We start from the raw sequence: 18,463 nt of genomic DNA, 5'->3' as shown, positions 1-18,463 counted from the left end.
AGGGCAAGTAGGGATGGGCAATAAACAGTGGTCTAGCTAGTGATAGCGGCATCCTACGAATGAATAAATAATAAAAAAAAATCTGCTTCCGTTCAGCTTGAAAGCTCTCACCCAAAGTTATAGCAAGAAGGTTGTTGGCAGCTAAATGGAGTTGTTGCCCTCAGAAGAGAAGGAAAACAAAAGGCAGAATAACTTAAAAACTAGCTCTCAGTTGAAACAGAAAATGGTAGATCTACCATCAGGCATTCAGTATAATGAAAAGAGTACTTACACGTTGAGCTGTCTGCAGTTCGTCTTTTAGAGAATTAATTTCTTGTTTTAAGTACTGGATTTCCGACTCTTTAACCCGCAACAACACCTAGACAGGACACAAATAATTTGTATTAAATACTGGAATATTTCAAAGAGGCTCATACATCAAACTGCAGTGAATCTTTTACCCATTGGGAAGGCATGGCTTTAAGATAGTGTTCAGGTTTAATGTTCATGGCAGACTACCGTGGTACCGTGAAACAGTAGGTCCCTTCTTTATTGTGGAATCTACACCAATCGTTGTAAGATCTGATTGAAATTCTTTCTGGCGTCATTTTTTACACAACTTGTTTTTGCCAGGCTGAATAGAACATTTATGAATGTTTTGTATTATATTGCTCCAGTGCTTTTTGTTGTAGAGCATAATCAATGACATTTTTAAAATTGGTTCTGATTTTCAGTTTTTGTATTCAAATGTTTTGGAGGATTTTTCGTAAGTATAAACAGTCCAGTAAGGCTTCCCCCAACTCAGCAAAGCTAAGATTTTGCTGCTCAGCTGAGCTTTTCCCAATCAAATCTTGACAGTTTCCCTACTTTTCCTGCATTCCCAGTTACGATTCACCGGACTGTCTTATGATCAGATCCAATCTCAAGAAAAATTGCACTAATAATTCTGAAGACCAAAGCTAATCTGACAACCACAGGGCTCAGATCCTTATAAAGTAGCTGTTAGTCAGAGTTACAGTCGTGTACAATCAGATTTCTAATCAGGATCAAACCTGCTTGCAGGATATTTAACACCTCTACAATTTTGCTCATAGAGATTTGTTCGACATAAGTGTAGCTTACCTCCAATTCATATACTTCTTTGCCTTGCGACAGGCCAGTGACATCTCCTCCATTGTCACTAGTCATCATTGTTCTCAGCCGGGTTATTTCTGTAGCCAAACGATTATTCAGTTCCTATTGAAAAAATAAACCCAGTAAACACACTTTCCCTATAGATATTCTGATTGTACTAATTCTTGGGAGACAAACCGTTACTTGAGTATTAACAGACCGAATGTTTTTAGGCATTTGACCATACTTTATTCATAAACCTGAATAGGGAACCGATTAGTGAAATGTCCCAATCAAGACTGGTGCAGTTTTCAATGTTCACAAACATATATTTTTGAGGCAGAGTAGGAATGGTCTTACTTTTCTCTTGCTAACAGAAATCAGCTGAAATTGGAAACTCTGTTTACACTATCTTCATTTAAACACTGCAAATCTTGGAGTTATGATGTTATGGTTTGGTGGGATTTCAACTGAGAGTGACGGACGATACATCATACCTGGTTATGTGCATTTAGCTCCTGGTTTTCACGCTGACATTGTCGTAATGCCTGTCGCTCTGCTTCCAATGCCTGAGCCAAATGTGCATTTTCTAGACACTTCTGGGAGTACTGCTCTGACAAGACCTCAATTTCTCGTTGCAACGATGCCAACTCCTCACTGTCAAACAATGTGGAAAAAAATGCACTTCTTGAATACTGCTCATTTAAACACATTCAGTTTTTAAATTGTTATTCAGTAACAATATTTCAAGCATGCATTATGAATCACATTGACAATCACTTCAGATCAGACAGGACATTATTCCCTAGCCAAATGAAAAAAAACTTACCAGCCTCAGGAAGGTTATCCAGGTTAGTTGGAAATGTTAAGGTGGAATGGAGAGACTTGAAAGATGACGCATATTTACACCTCGTTCAGGAGCATTTAGTTTATATCGCATATGAAAATTTCTAACAGTAACTCAGATTGTGCTGTTATAATTGGATTTGCTATCTCTTCTTCAAAGATTTTTGGTTTTTTTTCCTCTACATTATGTAAAGCCTGCTTCAGAAAAGGTACTTAAGCCCTTGGTTATTGGCATCTTCTGGTTGGATCAAGGGAGATATAAAAGAGAATTTTATGTTCCAATTGCCTCTCAATGCTCTTCAACGTTTCTGAGTATGACAATCTGTTTCTGTCTTTCCACGTATCTGATACAATACAGGTAATACTTCAGATCTAGCTATCCAAAAATCATCAATATCCATAAAATCAGAATTCTTTTTTTATGAAGGCCACGCAAGAACACTCCATGGAGCTAAGTGCATAGATTAAACTTTATCCACTTTGGCAGAAGTAATAGTAGGAGGGATTATTATTTAAAGGGCGAAAAGCTGCAGCATGCTACAGTGCAGAGGGACCTGGGGGTCCTTGTGCATGAGTCGCAAAAACCCAGTCTGCAGGTGCAGCAGGTGATCAAGGCGAATGGAATGCTGGCCTCTATAGCGAGGGGGATAGAATATAAAAGCAGGGAGGTCTTGCTGCAACTGTACAGGGCACTGGTGAGGCTGTAGCTGGAGTACTGTATGCAGTTTTGGTCGCCGCACTTGCGCAAGGATATTTTGGCCTTGGAGGGAGTGCAGAGGAGGTTCACTAGGCTGATACCGGAGATGAGGGGGTTGGACTATGAAGAGAGACTAAATATACTGGGTCTGTACTCATTGGAGTTTAGAAGGATGAGGGGGGATCTTATAGAGACGTATAAGATAATGAAAGGGATAGATAGGGTAGAGGTAGAGAGATTCTTCCTGCTTAGAAAGGATAGCAGGACTAGAGGGCACACAGCCTCAAGATAAAGGGGGGGGGGGGGTGCAGTTTAGAACGGAGTTGAGGAGGAACTTCTTCACTCAAAGGGTGGTGAATCTCTGGAATTCTCTGCCCATTGAAGTGGTGGAGGCTACCTCGCTAAATATATTTAAGTCACGGGTAGATAGGTTTTTGACAGACAAGGGAATTAAGGGTTATGGGGAGAAAGCAGGAAAGTGGAACTGATCCACTTCAGATCAGCCATGATCTTATTGAATGGCAGGGCAGGCTCGAAGGGCTAGATGGCCTACTGCTGCTCCTATTTCTTATGTTTTAGTAATTTAAGCATTTGGCCACCAAAATATTTGTATTATTCTGCTAGTTTTAGTTAATTAGCCACAATTCACAGAAGGTAGCAGAATTCTAATGCACTCTCTGGCCAGTATTAGAACGAAAAATAAAACAGAGGCTTTGATACACTATCATGCACCTGTCATTCTTTGCACTGAAAGGCCAGAGTGACCGTTGACACCACTTGACATGACCTGATCCAAAGCCACATGGTGCCAGTTTCACCACTGGTGTCCCACTGCAGATACTGCAGGTCAGTGTACGGTACAGCAGTTTCCTCTATTGCTGACAGGTAAGCAACATCTACCACTGCACACAGTAATTATACCTTCTACGACCTTTAAAATTAAAAGCAGCAACACAGCAAAGGGAAATCTGCCATTCTCTTACAGCCAAACAGAACTCATAAGGGATAAGCACATTGCAACATAACTGCTCCAATGTGCATGAGGCTGAAACTAACTGTCACCTTTTCTCCTAAAACTAGCAAGATCAGAAATGCAATATAGGTCGCAAGGTTTCTGGTTTTGAGACACTCTACCTGAACAAAGTTTCAATTCATATCTGCAGACATGGCACATTTCTCTCCCATGCTCCTCAGTTACTGCTTACTTGAATTGATGCTATGGCATAAGCAAACTAAGGGGTAAATTGTCACAATGACAACAGACAAAATTCATCTTGTACAAACATTTCTGGATTGGTTGTACATAGTGAAAATTTATTTCCCCTGGTCACTGAATTGGTGACATTGGAGGGAAGAAAAATAATATTTCCATCCACACAAAAAGGCCATTAGGAGGAAGAATATTTTATCATTAGAATTGGTAACATACAAATATACCAGTGGGGGCAACAGATTAGGAAAGGGGCCAAGGATAATTGTTGAATTTTATTTTGTTTATAATCAAATGATTGATTAAAGAGGGCAGAATAGGACAGCAACTTGGACCCAAAATATTTGCAACAGTTCCTTGTTATTTAGTTTGAAGTTTTTTTTCCCGTTATTCACATTTCAAGTCCCCTCCAATGATGTAGTTTATGCTGAGGCAGTTTGCATGCAACCTGAAGTGGTTCTATAAAGTGATGTGGGTTGATCCAGAAACACTAACAGCAAGCCCTGTACCAGCTGAGCATACAGGAATAGTTAGCTGTAGTGCTTTTTTCAGGTTCTACTGGCAACATCAGATCAACTCCCAAGATCATCCAAACCAAAGGCCCTGCTCAAAATCATGTGAAGGATCAGGTTTTTTAACATAAGAAATAGGAGCAGGAGTAGGCCATCTAGCCCTTCAAGCCTGCCCCGCCATTCAATAAGATCATGGCTGATCTGTCGTGTCTCAGTTCCACCTTCCCGCCCTCTCCCCATAACCCTTAATCCCCTTGCCTATCAAAAACCTATCAACCCGCGTCTTAAAAATATTTAGCGAGGCAGCCTCCACCACTTCAACGGGCAAAGAATTCCACAGATTCACCACCCTTTGAGTGAAGAAGTTCCTCCTCAACTCCGTTCTAAACCGCCCTCCCTTTATCTTGAAGCTGTGCCCTCTAGTCCTACTGTCCTTTGAGCGGGAAGAGCCTCTCCACCTCTATCCTATCCATCCCATTCATCATCTTATATGTCTCAACGAGATCTCCCCTCATTCTTCTAAACTCTAACGAGTACAAGCCTAGTTTATTCAGCCTCTCCTCATAGCTCAACCCCCTCAACTCCGACAACAGCCTAGTAAACCTCCTCTGCACTCCCTCCAAGGCCAAAACATCCTTGCGTAAGTGCGGCGACCAAAACTGCACACAGTATTCCAGCTGCGGCCTCACCAGTGCCCTGTACAGTTGCAGCAAGACCTCCCTACTTTTATATTCAATCCCCCTCGCTATGAAGGCCAGCATCCCATTCGCCTTCCTGACCACCTGCTGCACCTGCAGACTGGGTTTTTGCGACTCATGCACAAGGACCCCGAGGTCCCTCTGCACTGTCGCATGCTGCAGTTTTTCTCCACGTAAGTAATAATCCTTCCTACCATTATTCCTACCAAAGTGGACAACTTCACACTTGCCAACATTAAATTCCATTTGCCAGTTCCCGGCCCATTTGCCCAGCCTATCTAGATCCCTCTGCAGACTTTCCACAGCCTCCGCACAATTTGCCGTTCCACCAATCTTGGTGTCATCAGCAAATTTTGACACCATACACTCGGTTCCCTCCTCCAGATCATCTATATAAATGGTAAATAGCTGAGGCCCCAGCACTGACCCCTGGGGCGCTCCATTAGTCACCAACCGCCAATCCAAATAGCACCCATTGACCCCCACTCTCTGCCTCCTACTTGACAACCAATCCCCTATCCACACTAACACCCTACCCCCAACTCCATGCCCCCTGACCTTCTGTAATAACCTCTTGTATGGCACCTTATCAAACGCCTTCTGAAAATCAAGAAACATCACATTGTTCTCCGGAGCATTGAACCTGGTGGCTGTGGTGAGTGACTGATTTGAATTGAAAACCGCTTTTTTTCTGTACTTCTGGTTCTCGGGGCTTGTTAAAGTGTAGTTTACTTCCGTACCGGAAGTTAGGCGAGGGGATTGTCGTTAAGGGGGAGCGGGGGGTATAAAAAAGGGGTAGCAGCATACAGCGGGCAGTGGAGTGAGTGGGAACTGAGTGAGAAGGGCTTTGGCTCGCTGGGCTTAGGGGAGAGTAGGCTTAGAGAAGGGGCGTTGCACATTCTACCTTTGGGCGCTTACAGGAGGTTGGGACATGGCAGGGAATATAGGGAGGAATATAAGTTGTGTCAGGTGCCACATGTGGGAGTTCTTGGTGGTGTCACGGGTCCCCAAGGTCCACATCTGCAGTAAATGTTTAGAACTGCAGCGCTTGAGGGCCCGGGTCAGGCAACTCGAGGGGTGTCTGGAAGATGCGTTTCTAGTCAGGGAGAACGAGGAGTTAATGGCTAGGAACCATGAGCAGGAAGAGGTCTCAAGGGCTGAAGAGAAGGAAGGGTGGACGACTGTTAGGAGGGGAAAGAGGAAGAAGAAGAGTAGTCAGGGTCCCCCGGGCTCCCCAGAGGCCCCCCATGGTTCGTCGACAGGGGCACAGAAAGATAGGCAGGAGGGGGAGACTGACTTAGAGGGACAGAAGGGGCTGGCAAGGTGATAGTGGTAGGGGATGGGAGGGTCCGAGGTATCGATAGGAGGTTCTGTGGAGAGAGGCGTGACTCCAGGATGGTGGTCTGCCACCCTGGAGCAGGGGTAAAGGATGCAACAGAAAGGGTAGAGGGAATTTTGAAAGGGGAGGGGGCACAGGCTGAGGTCATAGTACACGTAGGGGAGGGGGACATAGGAAGGAGGAGTAGGGTAGAGGTCCGTAGGCAATTTAGGGAGTTGGGAGCCAAACTGAAGAGCAGGACCTCCAGGGTGGCACTCTCTGGGTTGCTGCCCAGTACCAGCAGGGCAAAGAATGACAAGATCATGCAGCTGAATGCATGGTTGAGGGATTGGTGTAGGGTAGAGGGCTTTACTTTTGTGGATCACTGGGAGGTGTTTAGGAGAGAAGGGCAACTGTACAGGAGGGGTGGGGAGAATTTGAACGGGAGGGGAACTAGTGTCTTAGCGGGGAGGTTAGCTGGGGTGTTTAGGAATGGTTTAAACTAATATGGAGGGGGGGGTGGGGAGGTGGCTGGGAGAGAGTCGGGTGAAAGGAAAATGATCAGGGAGAAGGAGGTTCCGAGGGACACTCGTGGGTTGAACTGTATCTGTTTCAATGCTAGGAGTGTGGCAGGGAAAACGGATGAGCTTAGGGCCTTGATGTTTGTGAGGCAGTTAGATGTGGTGGCTGTAACGGAGATGTGGTTACGGGAAGGGCAGGACTGGCAGCTGAATGTTCCTGGGTATAAGTGTTTTAGGTGTGACAGAGGAGGGTTGAAGAGAGGTGGAGGGGTGGCACTGTTAGTAAAGGAAAACATCACAGTAGTGCAGAGGGAGGACAATATGGAAGAGACAGGGATTGAGTCACTGTGGGTGGAGTTGAGGAATAAAAAGGGAGAGATTACGCTGCTAGGGGTGTACTATAGGCCACCCAACAGCCCGAGGTCAGTGGAGGAAGGCATTTGCAGGGACATTTTGGACAGGTGCAGGAAGAATAGAGTGGTTGTAGTGGGTGACTTTAATCTATCTGGAGTGAATTGGAGGGGGCCTAGAGCTGGGGGTACGGAGGGAGAGGAGTTTGTGAAATGTGTTTTGGAAGGGTCTCTAGAGCAGTATGTAACTAGCCCGACTAGGGGAGGGGCTATACTGGATTTAGTGTTGGGTAATCAGCCAGGGCAGGTGGGTGAGGTAGAGGTAGGCGAACTTGTGGCTAACAGTGACCACAAGTCCGTCTACTTTAGGATAAAAATGGAAAGGGACGAGTGCCGGCCGAACGGGAGTGTGCTGAACTGGGGAAAGGCGAGCTATGGCAGGATTAGGAGGGAGCTGCAGGACACTGATTGGGAGGGACTGTTAGCTGGCAAGTCCACGGTTGGCAAGTGGGAGGCTTTTAAGGGCAAAATGAAATGGTTGCAGGGGAGGTATGTTCCGGTTAAGCGGAAGGATGGGAAAGGTAGGATTAGAGATCCGTGGATTACAGCGGGGAATTGAAGACTTGGTCAGGAAGAAGAGGGAGACGTACGTTAGGTCGAAACGACTGGGTACGGAGAGTGCGCTGGAGGAATATAGAGAGAGTAGGAGGGAGCTAAAAAGGGGAATTAGAAGGGCGAAGAGAGGGCATGAAATGGCTTTGGCTGGTAGGATTAAGGAAAATCCAAAGGCATTTTATTCCTATATTAGGAGCAAGAGAGTAGTTAGAGGGAAAATTGGTCCTCTTAGGGACAAAAGTGGGGAGTTATGTATTGAGTCGGATGGAATGGGGGAGCTCCTGAATGAATACTTTGCCTTATGAATCTTGTGGAATTCTTTGAGGAGGTGACAAAAACAGTTGACGATGGGAGAGCCGTTGATGTCATCTATATGTATTTCAGTAAGGCGTTTGACAAAGTCCCTCATGGTAGGCTGGTAGAAAAGGTTAAGGCGCATAGGATACGAGGTCAGGTAGCTAGGTGGATTGAGAACTGGCTGGGTAATAGGAGACAGAGGGTAGTTGTGGAGGGGACCTTGTCGGGCTGGAGGCCAGTGACCAGTGGTGTGCCGCAGGGCTCAGTACTGCGACCTCTCCTCTTTGTAGTATACATAAATGACTTGGAAGAGAGCGTAGGTGGTGTGATCAGCAAGTTTGCTGATGACACCAAGATGGCAGGGTTGGCGGGTACTGAACTGGATTGTCAGGTGATACAACAGGATATAGATAGGTTGGTGCATTGGGCAGATAGGTGACAGATGGAATTTAATCCTGACAAATGCGAGGTGATGCATTTTGGAAGGAATAATGCAGAGAGGAGCTATGTGATTAAAGGTAGACAGATTAGGAGTATAGAAATACAGAGGGACCTGGGAGTGCAGGTTCACAAATCCATGAAGGTTGCGACACAAGTGGAGAAGGTTGTTAGGAAGGCTTATGGAATGCTAGCCTTTATAGGAAGGGGTATAGAATATAAAAGCTGCAGTCTAATGCTTCAGTTGTATAGAACGTTGGTTAGACCGCATTTGGAGTACTGCGTCCAGTTCTGGTCACCTTACTACCGGAAGGACGTGGAGTCTCTGGAAAAGGTGCAGAGGAGGTTTACCAGGATGTTGCCTGGCATGGGGGGACTGGGTTACGAGGAGAGATTGAAGAGACTGGGGCTATTCTCCTCGGAAAGACGGAGATTGAGGGGGGACATGATAGAGGTATATAAGATACTGAAGGGAATAGACAGAGTCAATAGTGAGAGACTGCTCCCTAGACTGGGTACAAATACGAGAGGACATGATTTAAGGGTAAGGGGGGGAGAGGTATAATTTGGATGTGAGAGGAAGGTTCTTTACGCAGAGAGTTGTGAGGGTATGGAACGCGCTACCGAGTAGGGTGGTGGAGGCAGGAACGTTGGACTCGTTTAAGGTTCAGTTAGATAGACACGAGTGAAACGAGGATGGAGGGTTATGGTAGGGGCTATTAAATAAGGGTTAGAACCTCGGGCGACACCGGAAAAGCAGACTTGTGCGATTAACGTTTTTGTCTTTTTATTCCGCAGGTGGAGGTCCACCTCGTTGTCAAACGAGGGGCATGCACACGGTGGGTCGTGCGTGGGCTGCTCTTGGAGGTTCCAGGAGTGGCCTAGTACTTCGTGTCGGTGTGTGTGCTTGATCCTGGACCGGTAGACGGGCGCCGCAACAGCTCGGTGACTAGCACTGCTAGCTGTGCAGATACATGGATTTGGGCCTGTGTCTGTGGGAGTTTGTGCATTCTCCCTGTGGTTGCGTGGGTTTCCTCCGGGTGCTCCGGTTTCCTCCCACACCCCAAAGATGTGCTCTTAGGCTGATTGGTTTTACCAAATTGACACTATTCTCCCCTGAATCTGGCTAAGTTAGGGTTCCATTTGTAGACACGCAGGGTAGAATAGGTGCAGGGTGATGCGGCGGCGTGGGCTCGTTGGGCCGAAGGGCCTGTTTCCCGTGCTGGGTTGTTCTTTGTTCTTTCCACCGGCTCTTCTCTCTCCACCGCCCTAGACACATCCTCATAGAACTCCAATAAATTCGTCAGACACGACTTCCCCTTAACGAAACCGTGCTGCGTCTGCTCTATCAAACAATTCTCCTCAAGATGCCTCGCTATTTTCTCCTTGATCACGGATTCTAACATTTTTCCTACAACAGACGTTAAACTAACCGGCCTATAATTCCCTGCCTTTTGCCTGCCACCCTTCTTAAACAACGGTGTAACGTTAGCCATTTTCCAAACTTCCAGCACTTCCCCAGAATCCAGCGACGTTTGGAAAATAATCACCAAGGCATCCACTATCACCTCCGCCATTTCTTTCAGAACACTTGGATGCATTCCATCCGGTCCTGGGGACTTGTCCACAATCAGTCCCTCCAGTCTTTCGAGCACTGCCTCTCTAGTAACAATAATGTCATTCAGGCCCTCCACTCCTACCATCTTTCCATCGCTAACACCCGGCAAATTATTCACGTCCTCCTCCGTGAAGATCGATATAAAAAAGTTATTCAAGGCCTCAGCCATTTCCCCATCCCCTACCACTAAGTACCCCCTCTCATCCTCTAAGGGTCCAACGTTCACCCTAGTCAGCCTCTTTCTTACTATCCTTTTTTATATTAAGCGCTAGCCCAGCTTCATAGTTTATCCTACCCTTCTTTATCATTCTTTGTTGATATTTAAACCTCTCCCAATCCTCTTCTCGCCCACTACTCTTAGCTACTCTAAACGCATCCGCTTTTAATTTAACACTTTCCTTTACCTCCTTCGTTATCCACGGCTGATTATCTCTCCTCCTACGATCCTTTTTAACCATTGGAATAAATTTCTGCTGAGCACCAAGAAAGATCTCCTTAAAGATCCTCCACTGTTCCTCAGCAGACCCACCTTCCAACGTGCTCCCCCAATCAACATTCACCAATTCCTCTCTCATCCTATCGTACTCCCCTCTGTTCAAACAAAGGACACATGTCCGGGAACCCACTTTCTCCTCCTCCATCTGCATCAGAAACTCCACCATACAATGATCACTCTTCCCAAGAGGATCCTTCACCACAAGGTCCCTAATTCTACCCGCCTCATTACATAACACCAGGTCCAAGATAGCTCGCTGCCTCGTCAGCTCCAACACACACTGTTCAAGGAAACTATCCCGGCAGCATTCCAAGAACTCTTCCTCAAGCCCACCGCGTCCAACATGGGTCGACCAATCAATATGTAGATTTAAATCCCCCATAATTATCACCGTTCCATTCCTGCACGCCACATTTATTTGCGCATTAACAGCCCGCCCCACCTCCAGATCATTATTTGGGGGCCTATAGACGACACCCACCAGCGTCTTCCTCCCTTTGCTGTTCCTAATCTCCACCCACAACGATTCCACTTTCTGCTCTTTGGCTCCTATATCATCTCTTACTACCACCTTGATGCTATCCTTAATCAGCAGAGCTACGCACCCCCCTTTTTCCTCCCGCCTATCCTTCCTAAACACTTGATACCCCTGGACATTCAGCTCCCAGTCCCTGTCACCTTGCAGCCACGACTCTGTAACGGCCACCAGATCATATCCATTTGTGCTGATCTGCGCCACCAGCTCATTCATTTTATTCCGAATGCTTCGTGCATTCAGATAAAGTGCCTTTTTGGCAGGGTGGGGGTGGTTTTTCCTTTGGCAGCCTTCCATCTCACGAGATAACGGTTGGAACCTTGGTGGTCAACTTTATGTTAAGTATTGCCTGGTGTGAAGGAGCTCACTCTGGAATGGCAGTCTCTGTCACACTTACTGCAGAAGACGACAGTGGGTGAAGAGGGTACAACATTCTCTGGCCTGTTTTTTTTCTGGGCCTTCTTTAACACAGTAAGACGTCTCACAACACCAGGTTAAAGTCCAAAAGATTCATTTGGTAGCAAACACCATTAGCTTTTGGAGTGCTGCTTCTTCATCAGTTGAGTGGGGAGTTCACCTGATGAAGGAGCAGTGCTCCGAAAGCTAGTGGCGTTTGCTACCAAATAAACCTGTTGGACTTTAACCTCGTGTTGAGAGACTTCTTACTGTGTTTACCCCAGTCCAACGGCGGCATCTCCACACGCAACTGAGCTTTTATTTTCTCTTCATCTCCTCCAACACCCCTCCACACGGTCAGCCTCCAGGGGCGAGGGCCATTAGCCACTGTGTCCCAGTTGTCCCAAAGCCTGCCAACTCGATAACTTGTTTACAAGTGTCTTTATAGCAGAGGCACAAACGCCCAGCAGGTCTTGTCACAGTAGTCAGCTCGCTGTATGGGTGGTACACTGCACAGCATTGTTTTTTGAAAGGGAAAACATGCTTAACCAATTTACTGCAGTTCTCTGAAAGAGTAACATGTGCTGTAGATAAAGGGGAGCCTGTAGACATGCTGTACTCATTTCCAGAAAGCATTTAGTAAGGTATCACATCAAAGGTTACTGTGAAAAATAAAAGCTCATGGTGTGTGCGTGCACATGCATGTATGTGGGGGTGGGGGAGGGGTAACATATTAGCTTGGATGGTAGCAAGAAAACAGGTAATGCATAAATTGCATTTTTTCCTGATTGGCAGGACGTGATGACTGGAGTCCTGCAGGGGTTTGTGCTGGGCCTCAACTTTTTTACAATTTATGTCAATGACTTACATGAAGGGAGTGAAAGCATGGTAACTGAATTTGCGGAATACACATGGACAGGAAGATTGTGAAGATGACATAAGGAGTTTGCAGATGGATACAGATACGTTAAGTGAGTGGGCAAAAACATGGTAGGTGGTATATAATGAGGGAAAAAAAATGAAGTTATTCATTTAGGAAGAATAAAAAACAGTATTAATTAAATGGAGAATAACTACAAAATTTGGAGATGCTCAGGGATCAAGGTGTTCAAGTGCATGAGTCACAAAATGTTAGTATGCAAGTACAGCAAGTAATTAAGGAGGCTAATAATGCTATCCTTCATTATGAAAAGATTTGAATATAAAATTAAATATGTTATGCCTCCATTATAAAAGGGCTTTGGTGAGCCCACATCTTTAATATTGTGTGCAATTTTGATCTCCTTTTTTAAGGAAGGATATAAATGGGTTGGAGATGGTTCAGACGTTTACTAGGTTGATAACTGGGATGAGTGGGTTGTCTTGAGTGTAGATTAGACAAATGCAGCTTGTTCCAACTGGAGTTTGGAAAAGTGATGGGTGATTGATTGAAGATTTTGACAAGGTGGATGAGTCCAGAACTAGGGGGTATTGTTTTAAAATTAAATGTCATCCTTTAAGGACAGATGAGGAGAAATCTTTTCTCAGTGGGTTGTGTGAATTTGGAACTCTTGCCTCAGAAGGTGGTGGAAGCAGGGTGATTGAATATTTTTAAAGCAGTGATAGATAGATTCTTGTTACGCAAGCAAATCAAAAGGTTAGACAGAAATGTGGAATTTGAAACGAATCAGCCATGATATTAATGAATGGTGAAGCAGACTCGAGGGGCCAAATGGCCTACTTCGGCTCCTATTTCATATATTCGTATTTACGTTCAAATGTAATGTCAACGCATGGCTGCTGTTACACTTGATTGTTTCTTGCAAAATGGACAAAGATGGTATTTGCCCCCTTGGTGCTGCTTTTTCTTCTTTTCTGTGTGGGCAATCTGAAAGCCCTCTGAGGCAGAGGAGAGCCATTCCTGTTGCAAGATGATGTCTGAGCAGTACGCTCACTTCTACTTTATGTTGTTGATGGTTGATACTGCTACCAAGTTCAGCATTCCTTGTGCTTGTGGCATGTTGACAGGAAGTCGCAGCGTGTGCAGTGGTTGATGTGGCCACCAGCTGTACCATCATCGTAGTTATAGATAGCGGCTTCTCAGACTGATTGTTCTCTGGTGTCACTTCTGCCAGAGTTGTCATGGTAATCTTATGGGCAGTAGGTTAGTTTGACCATTGGGGATATCTTTTGTGTTAATCTAACCATTGGAGAATGACAATAAACGTGATCCATTAAGAGAGGTCAAAGGCAAAATCAGGGTCTAAGTACTCTTCAGTGTTTGAGCACTGTGTACTGTTTGTTCGGGCTGACTTTTGACAGCCACCTGAAGGAGAACCAGCACTAGACAGGCATCCCTGCTTAGGAGAGAGAAAGGGTGGTTACAGATGATGTACACCAGCTCACTTGCTGTCATATCTCAGTAGTTTGAGGGTCATGGCGATGACTGGGAGTCAGACTCCCCTGCTCTATATAGTGGAATGTCTGATGTTCGAATCCAGGGGCCTTGGAGCAATAACACTGACACCTGAATCTAATTTAAAACTTGTGGGAAGACCATTTACTAGAGTGTGTCAGCTTTCCAAAAGGAAATACTGCACTCTTTGATCTCACTCAAGAAGCATGACTGTCTCTCTTCTGGGTTTTCAGTCTCGTCCTCGTGGATGAAATTTGGGGGATCTATGTGGTGCTGGGGTTTTGACTTGCAGTTTACCAAAGTGTTTCTGTTTGTTGCAGGGGGAACATTGTCCTGTGCAGACGACCCATTGTTCTTTTCTGAGAGTGTTTTTTGCATCATGATGCTGGCAAGTTGTTCTGCTGGTTAGTTCAGGAATTGTTTCAGCCTGACAAACTATCCCTACATTTCTGTGACATAAGATGGACCAAGGTTTGGTTTCTGCCCCATGTTGTATTTTCTCCCCTTAGGGTAGTCCTGTGTTGTTTATGTAGCTCAGACAGTATAACTAATCCTTATGACTTGCCTTGGCCAAGGTCATCTTTAGCTTGTAGGAGGTGAGAGAACGAGTCATCTGCAATACCCACCAAGATTATGTTGAGGATAAGCTTAGCCTTTAAAATCTCTGTATTCACACTCCTCTGCCACCCTGAGATCATATATGACAGAATCAACAAGCTCTCCAGGCAGTTGGACTCTTACTAAATTTAGCTTTTTCCAATAGTTTGTATAAACATTGATGCTGAAGGACTTCAAAACTTTCTCGGATTTGGCAGATTACTCATTAATATCTTGTGTGATGATGTTGCCTGTAAATGGCTCAATTGAATAACTAGTGTGTTTACTTGTTCTGTTTCAGATTTTTTTATTTAGACCTGAAGCAACGCTGTGATATTCCAAAGACTCGAACTCTGTGACTGGTTCGAGCCTTGGGCAAGTTCCAACAGAGCCGAAAGTGTGGAATTGTGGTCCATGTTGAAAAATTTAATATTGTGTGTGACGCTACTTTGCCTTTAAGAAAGGTATTTTAAGCATGTTCTCGGCAGTTATAAGCAGCCCTGTTTTTCTTTATTGGGGTATCAAGTTGTCTGAGCCAGTGACCTTTTATTGTTGAAAAGCCATATAATGGGCCTTTTGTTTATTTTTAATCTGGGCCTAATGCAACATCCTGGTGTTAGTTAGGGTCTCTGCCTTAATAAAGTGCTGCACTTTCTCCATAGATTAACCTTCTTTAGCAATGTGTTTACAGAGGCATTGAACTCTGTAGCTGCCTGCTAGAAGGGAACATTACTATTGTGGGTTAGAAAATAGGCCTGGAGCTCTATGACCCTTTTGAACTGTCTGGTTTGCAACTGATTGACAGGTCAAGGTCAGGTGGCTCCTACCCACGGAAATCCAAGGGTTACTTTCAGTTTGGCAAAAGCTATTAGGACTTCAGACTTAAAGCAGTGTTTCTGTCTCTTAGCTTTTGGTGACTGCCTACTGTTAGAGGAAAGGAGTGCCTCTGTCTCTCGAAGAGTGCTGAAGTTCTAGTATTTCAATTGAACATCCAAAGTGGGAAATCACAGCTTGGGTTGCAAAGCTGCCAAATCCAATGTCACATGAGCATACTGATTTTCTGCGCAAAACATAGAATGGCGGTGCACTGCAGGGGTTTGTTTGGTTGGAACAGTACATTTAGCTTTACGGTACATACAATATCATGATTGTTTCTTTTCTTATTTGTAATCGGTATAAGTTACTGCTGATTTTTCTTATATGTTAACCGTATTCTTAAATAAACCTTGTTTGATAAAAGCTCCCTAGTGGGTCACTTGAGTCATACCTGGAGTGAAACATCATACACTGTGCCAAATTTCAAACTGCAAAACTTATGTTCTAGGCTGACTTCATTAAACACCTTGGAATTTATGACTTATATATAACATGTGGTACAGCTGTCAAGAGTTTACAAGCTTCCAAGATGGCATCATCATGTAGTGCAGAATAATGGATTTCCTGCGCTTGCCCATTTTGGTGGGCTGTGCAAAATTCAGGAAGAAGCATTTTCAAAAAATGGCTGCGTGGGTCAGCTGGCTACTGACTTGTTTTAATCAGCGATGTAATGTTGTAAGTAATGAAGCATTTGTAAGAGCCACAGGCTTAATGTTTAAGGAATCGGATGGCTGTGAAGTTCAAGAGAATTGAGTAAATTGATTATTAATTCAGCCTGGAAATTAAAAGAATGAACAAAGAACGTTAGAGCACAGGAACAGGCCCTTTGGCCCACCAAGTCTGTGCTGACACAGATGCCTCTCCAATCTACGATTTTCCTGCCTCTATGTGATCCATATCTCTCTATTCGCTGCCTATTCATATATCTATCCAGATGCCTCTTGAACATTGTTATAGAATCTGCTTCCACCACCTCCGATGCCAGCACATTCCAGAAATTCACCACCCTCTGTGAGGAAAACTTGTCCCTTACATTTCTTAAACTTTCCCTCTCTCACTTTCAACCTATGCCCCCGAATAATTGACCCTTCGACCCTGGGAAAAAGACTCTGACTATTCAATCTATCATAATCTTGTCAAACTCTATCAGGACCCCCTCATTCTCCAATGCTCCAGTGAAAACAATCCAAGTTTGATCAACCTTTCTTCATAGTCCATATCCTCCAAACCAGGCAACATTCTGGTAAAACTCTTCTGCACCCTTTCCATTGCATCAACGTCCTTCCAGTAGGGTGGCGACCAGAATTATACACAATAGTCCAAATGCAGTCTAACCGAAGTCTTATACAGCTGCCGCATGATTTTCCAGTTCCTATACTCAACGCCCTGACTGATGAAGGCCAGCATGCCATACGCTTTCTTTACCATCTTGTCCACCTGAGTCATTCCCTTCAGGGAACTGTGGATCTGTATACTACTATTTCTAAGGGCTCTACCATTTACTGTATACTATAGACCTTCCAGATTGCATCACCTCACATTTGTCTAGGTTAAATTCCATCTTCCGGCCCAGGCCTCCAGCTGGTTTATATCCTACCGTATCCTCTGACAATCCTCGCTATCCACTACTTCCCCAATTTTTGCATCATCTGCAAAGTTACTAATCAGACCATCTACGCTTTCCTCCAAATTATTTATATACAAATAAATGATTCTTGTAGAACACCACTTGTCACAGTATTCTTCTAACCAAGTTAGAAGAATACTCTTCCACTGCTACTCTCTGTTTTCTATGTCTAACTTTCTGTATCAGCTTGCTGTGAAGAATCTTATCGAAAGCGTTACTAAAGACCGTGTATAAAACACAGAGTGCACTGCTTTGCCCTGGTCAATTTTTCTTGTCACTTCCTCAAAGAATTCAATCAAGATTGTGAGACAGGTTCTCCCCTTCACAAAACCATGCTGTCTTTCGCTAATAAGCCTATTCTCTTGCAGGATGCGAGTACACCCTGTCCCTAGGATGTACTGTCCCTGAATGTAGCTCATCCTTGCAGACTATGAACTTAGCTTGCTGAAGCTGAATTTCCTCCGTATAAAGGGATTCTACCACCACGGGATGATGTCAGTTGCTGTTGTCTGGCGATTTTTGATATTCTGCAGACTCTTCTGCACTGTGTATAATGGATTTCACTCAAACACCTCTGCACATATCAGGCAAAAGGACTACGCACATGAACCAACAGTAAATAAGTCGCAACTTTATTCCAAACAGTAAAAGACTTAAAGCTTCACAACTTTAACAATTTTCTCTCTCTCTAGCTAATTGATCATTTAGAAATTCACATACTACCCCGGATCCTTGTGATTCCATCAGTACATTGACCTCTCAAGTCTGTCTCTCTCTGGTCTGGGGGCAATCTGCTCTCATCACTGCCATGTCTGGACGAGCTTCTCAGAAGGCTGGAGAAGTGATTTCTCTTGAACGCTGCTAGTATAGGTAATTTGCTCTAGCAGGTGCTTAGGTCTGTCATCATTTTTGATGGGTTTCAATGAGTGTTAACGAGTTTCAATGGTGGACTCTGTGTTTGTCTGCTAGAAACAAGAATTTCAGCTTCTAATATGCACTGAATCCTTTCTTTCACTGATGCATTTCTGGCCATGAACCTAGCGGTGATTTGTTTCTCAGGACATGTATAACTGTCCTTTTACAAATGCTAATGATCCCTGCTGCATCTTCAGTTTTCAACTGTCTGTCCTCAAATCTTGTAAAGGGCCTGTCTCCAGGCAGACTTGTCTGATTTTGGACCGAGGTAATCCCAGCATACCTTGATTTTAGGTCAATTTCTATGTCAGTTTTTATGTCACTTTGCAAACTTGTATTTGTGGCCTGATGGTTACCTGTAGTTGGTTTCCTTTCAATAATTCTATTTTACTCGAGCAGTCACAGGCTGCTACA

At 44.6% G+C, this 18,463-nt stretch overlaps 1 protein-coding gene across 5 annotated transcripts in view; it reads right to left on the bottom strand.

Annotated features, from left to right (window-relative positions):
• The window catches only part of mpripb (myosin phosphatase Rho interacting protein b), a 417,298-nt gene that overhangs the window by 12,515 nt on the left and 386,320 nt on the right, over positions 1–18,463 (bottom strand). For all 5 annotated transcript variants that reach the window (XM_080209086.1, XM_080209085.1, XM_080209087.1 and 2 more), the window contains 3 exons: positions 1,590–1,749; positions 1,102–1,215; positions 272–358 (listed from right to left, as the gene is read on the bottom strand). In XM_080209086.1, coding sequence (XP_080065212.1) covers positions 272–358; positions 1,102–1,215; positions 1,590–1,749 — 361 coding nt within the window. The remainder of the gene's footprint in view (positions 1–271; positions 359–1,101; positions 1,216–1,589; positions 1,750–18,463) is intronic.

This window comes from Carcharhinus amblyrhynchos, chromosome 21, assembly GCF_965287045.1.
Source record: "Carcharhinus amblyrhynchos chromosome 21, sCarAmb.v2.hapA, whole genome shotgun sequence".
NCBI lineage: Eukaryota > Metazoa > Chordata > Chondrichthyes > Carcharhiniformes > Carcharhinidae > Carcharhinus > Carcharhinus amblyrhynchos.
The sequence above is the reverse complement of the archived record's forward strand: the minus strand, read 5'-3'. Positions and strand labels throughout refer to the sequence as shown.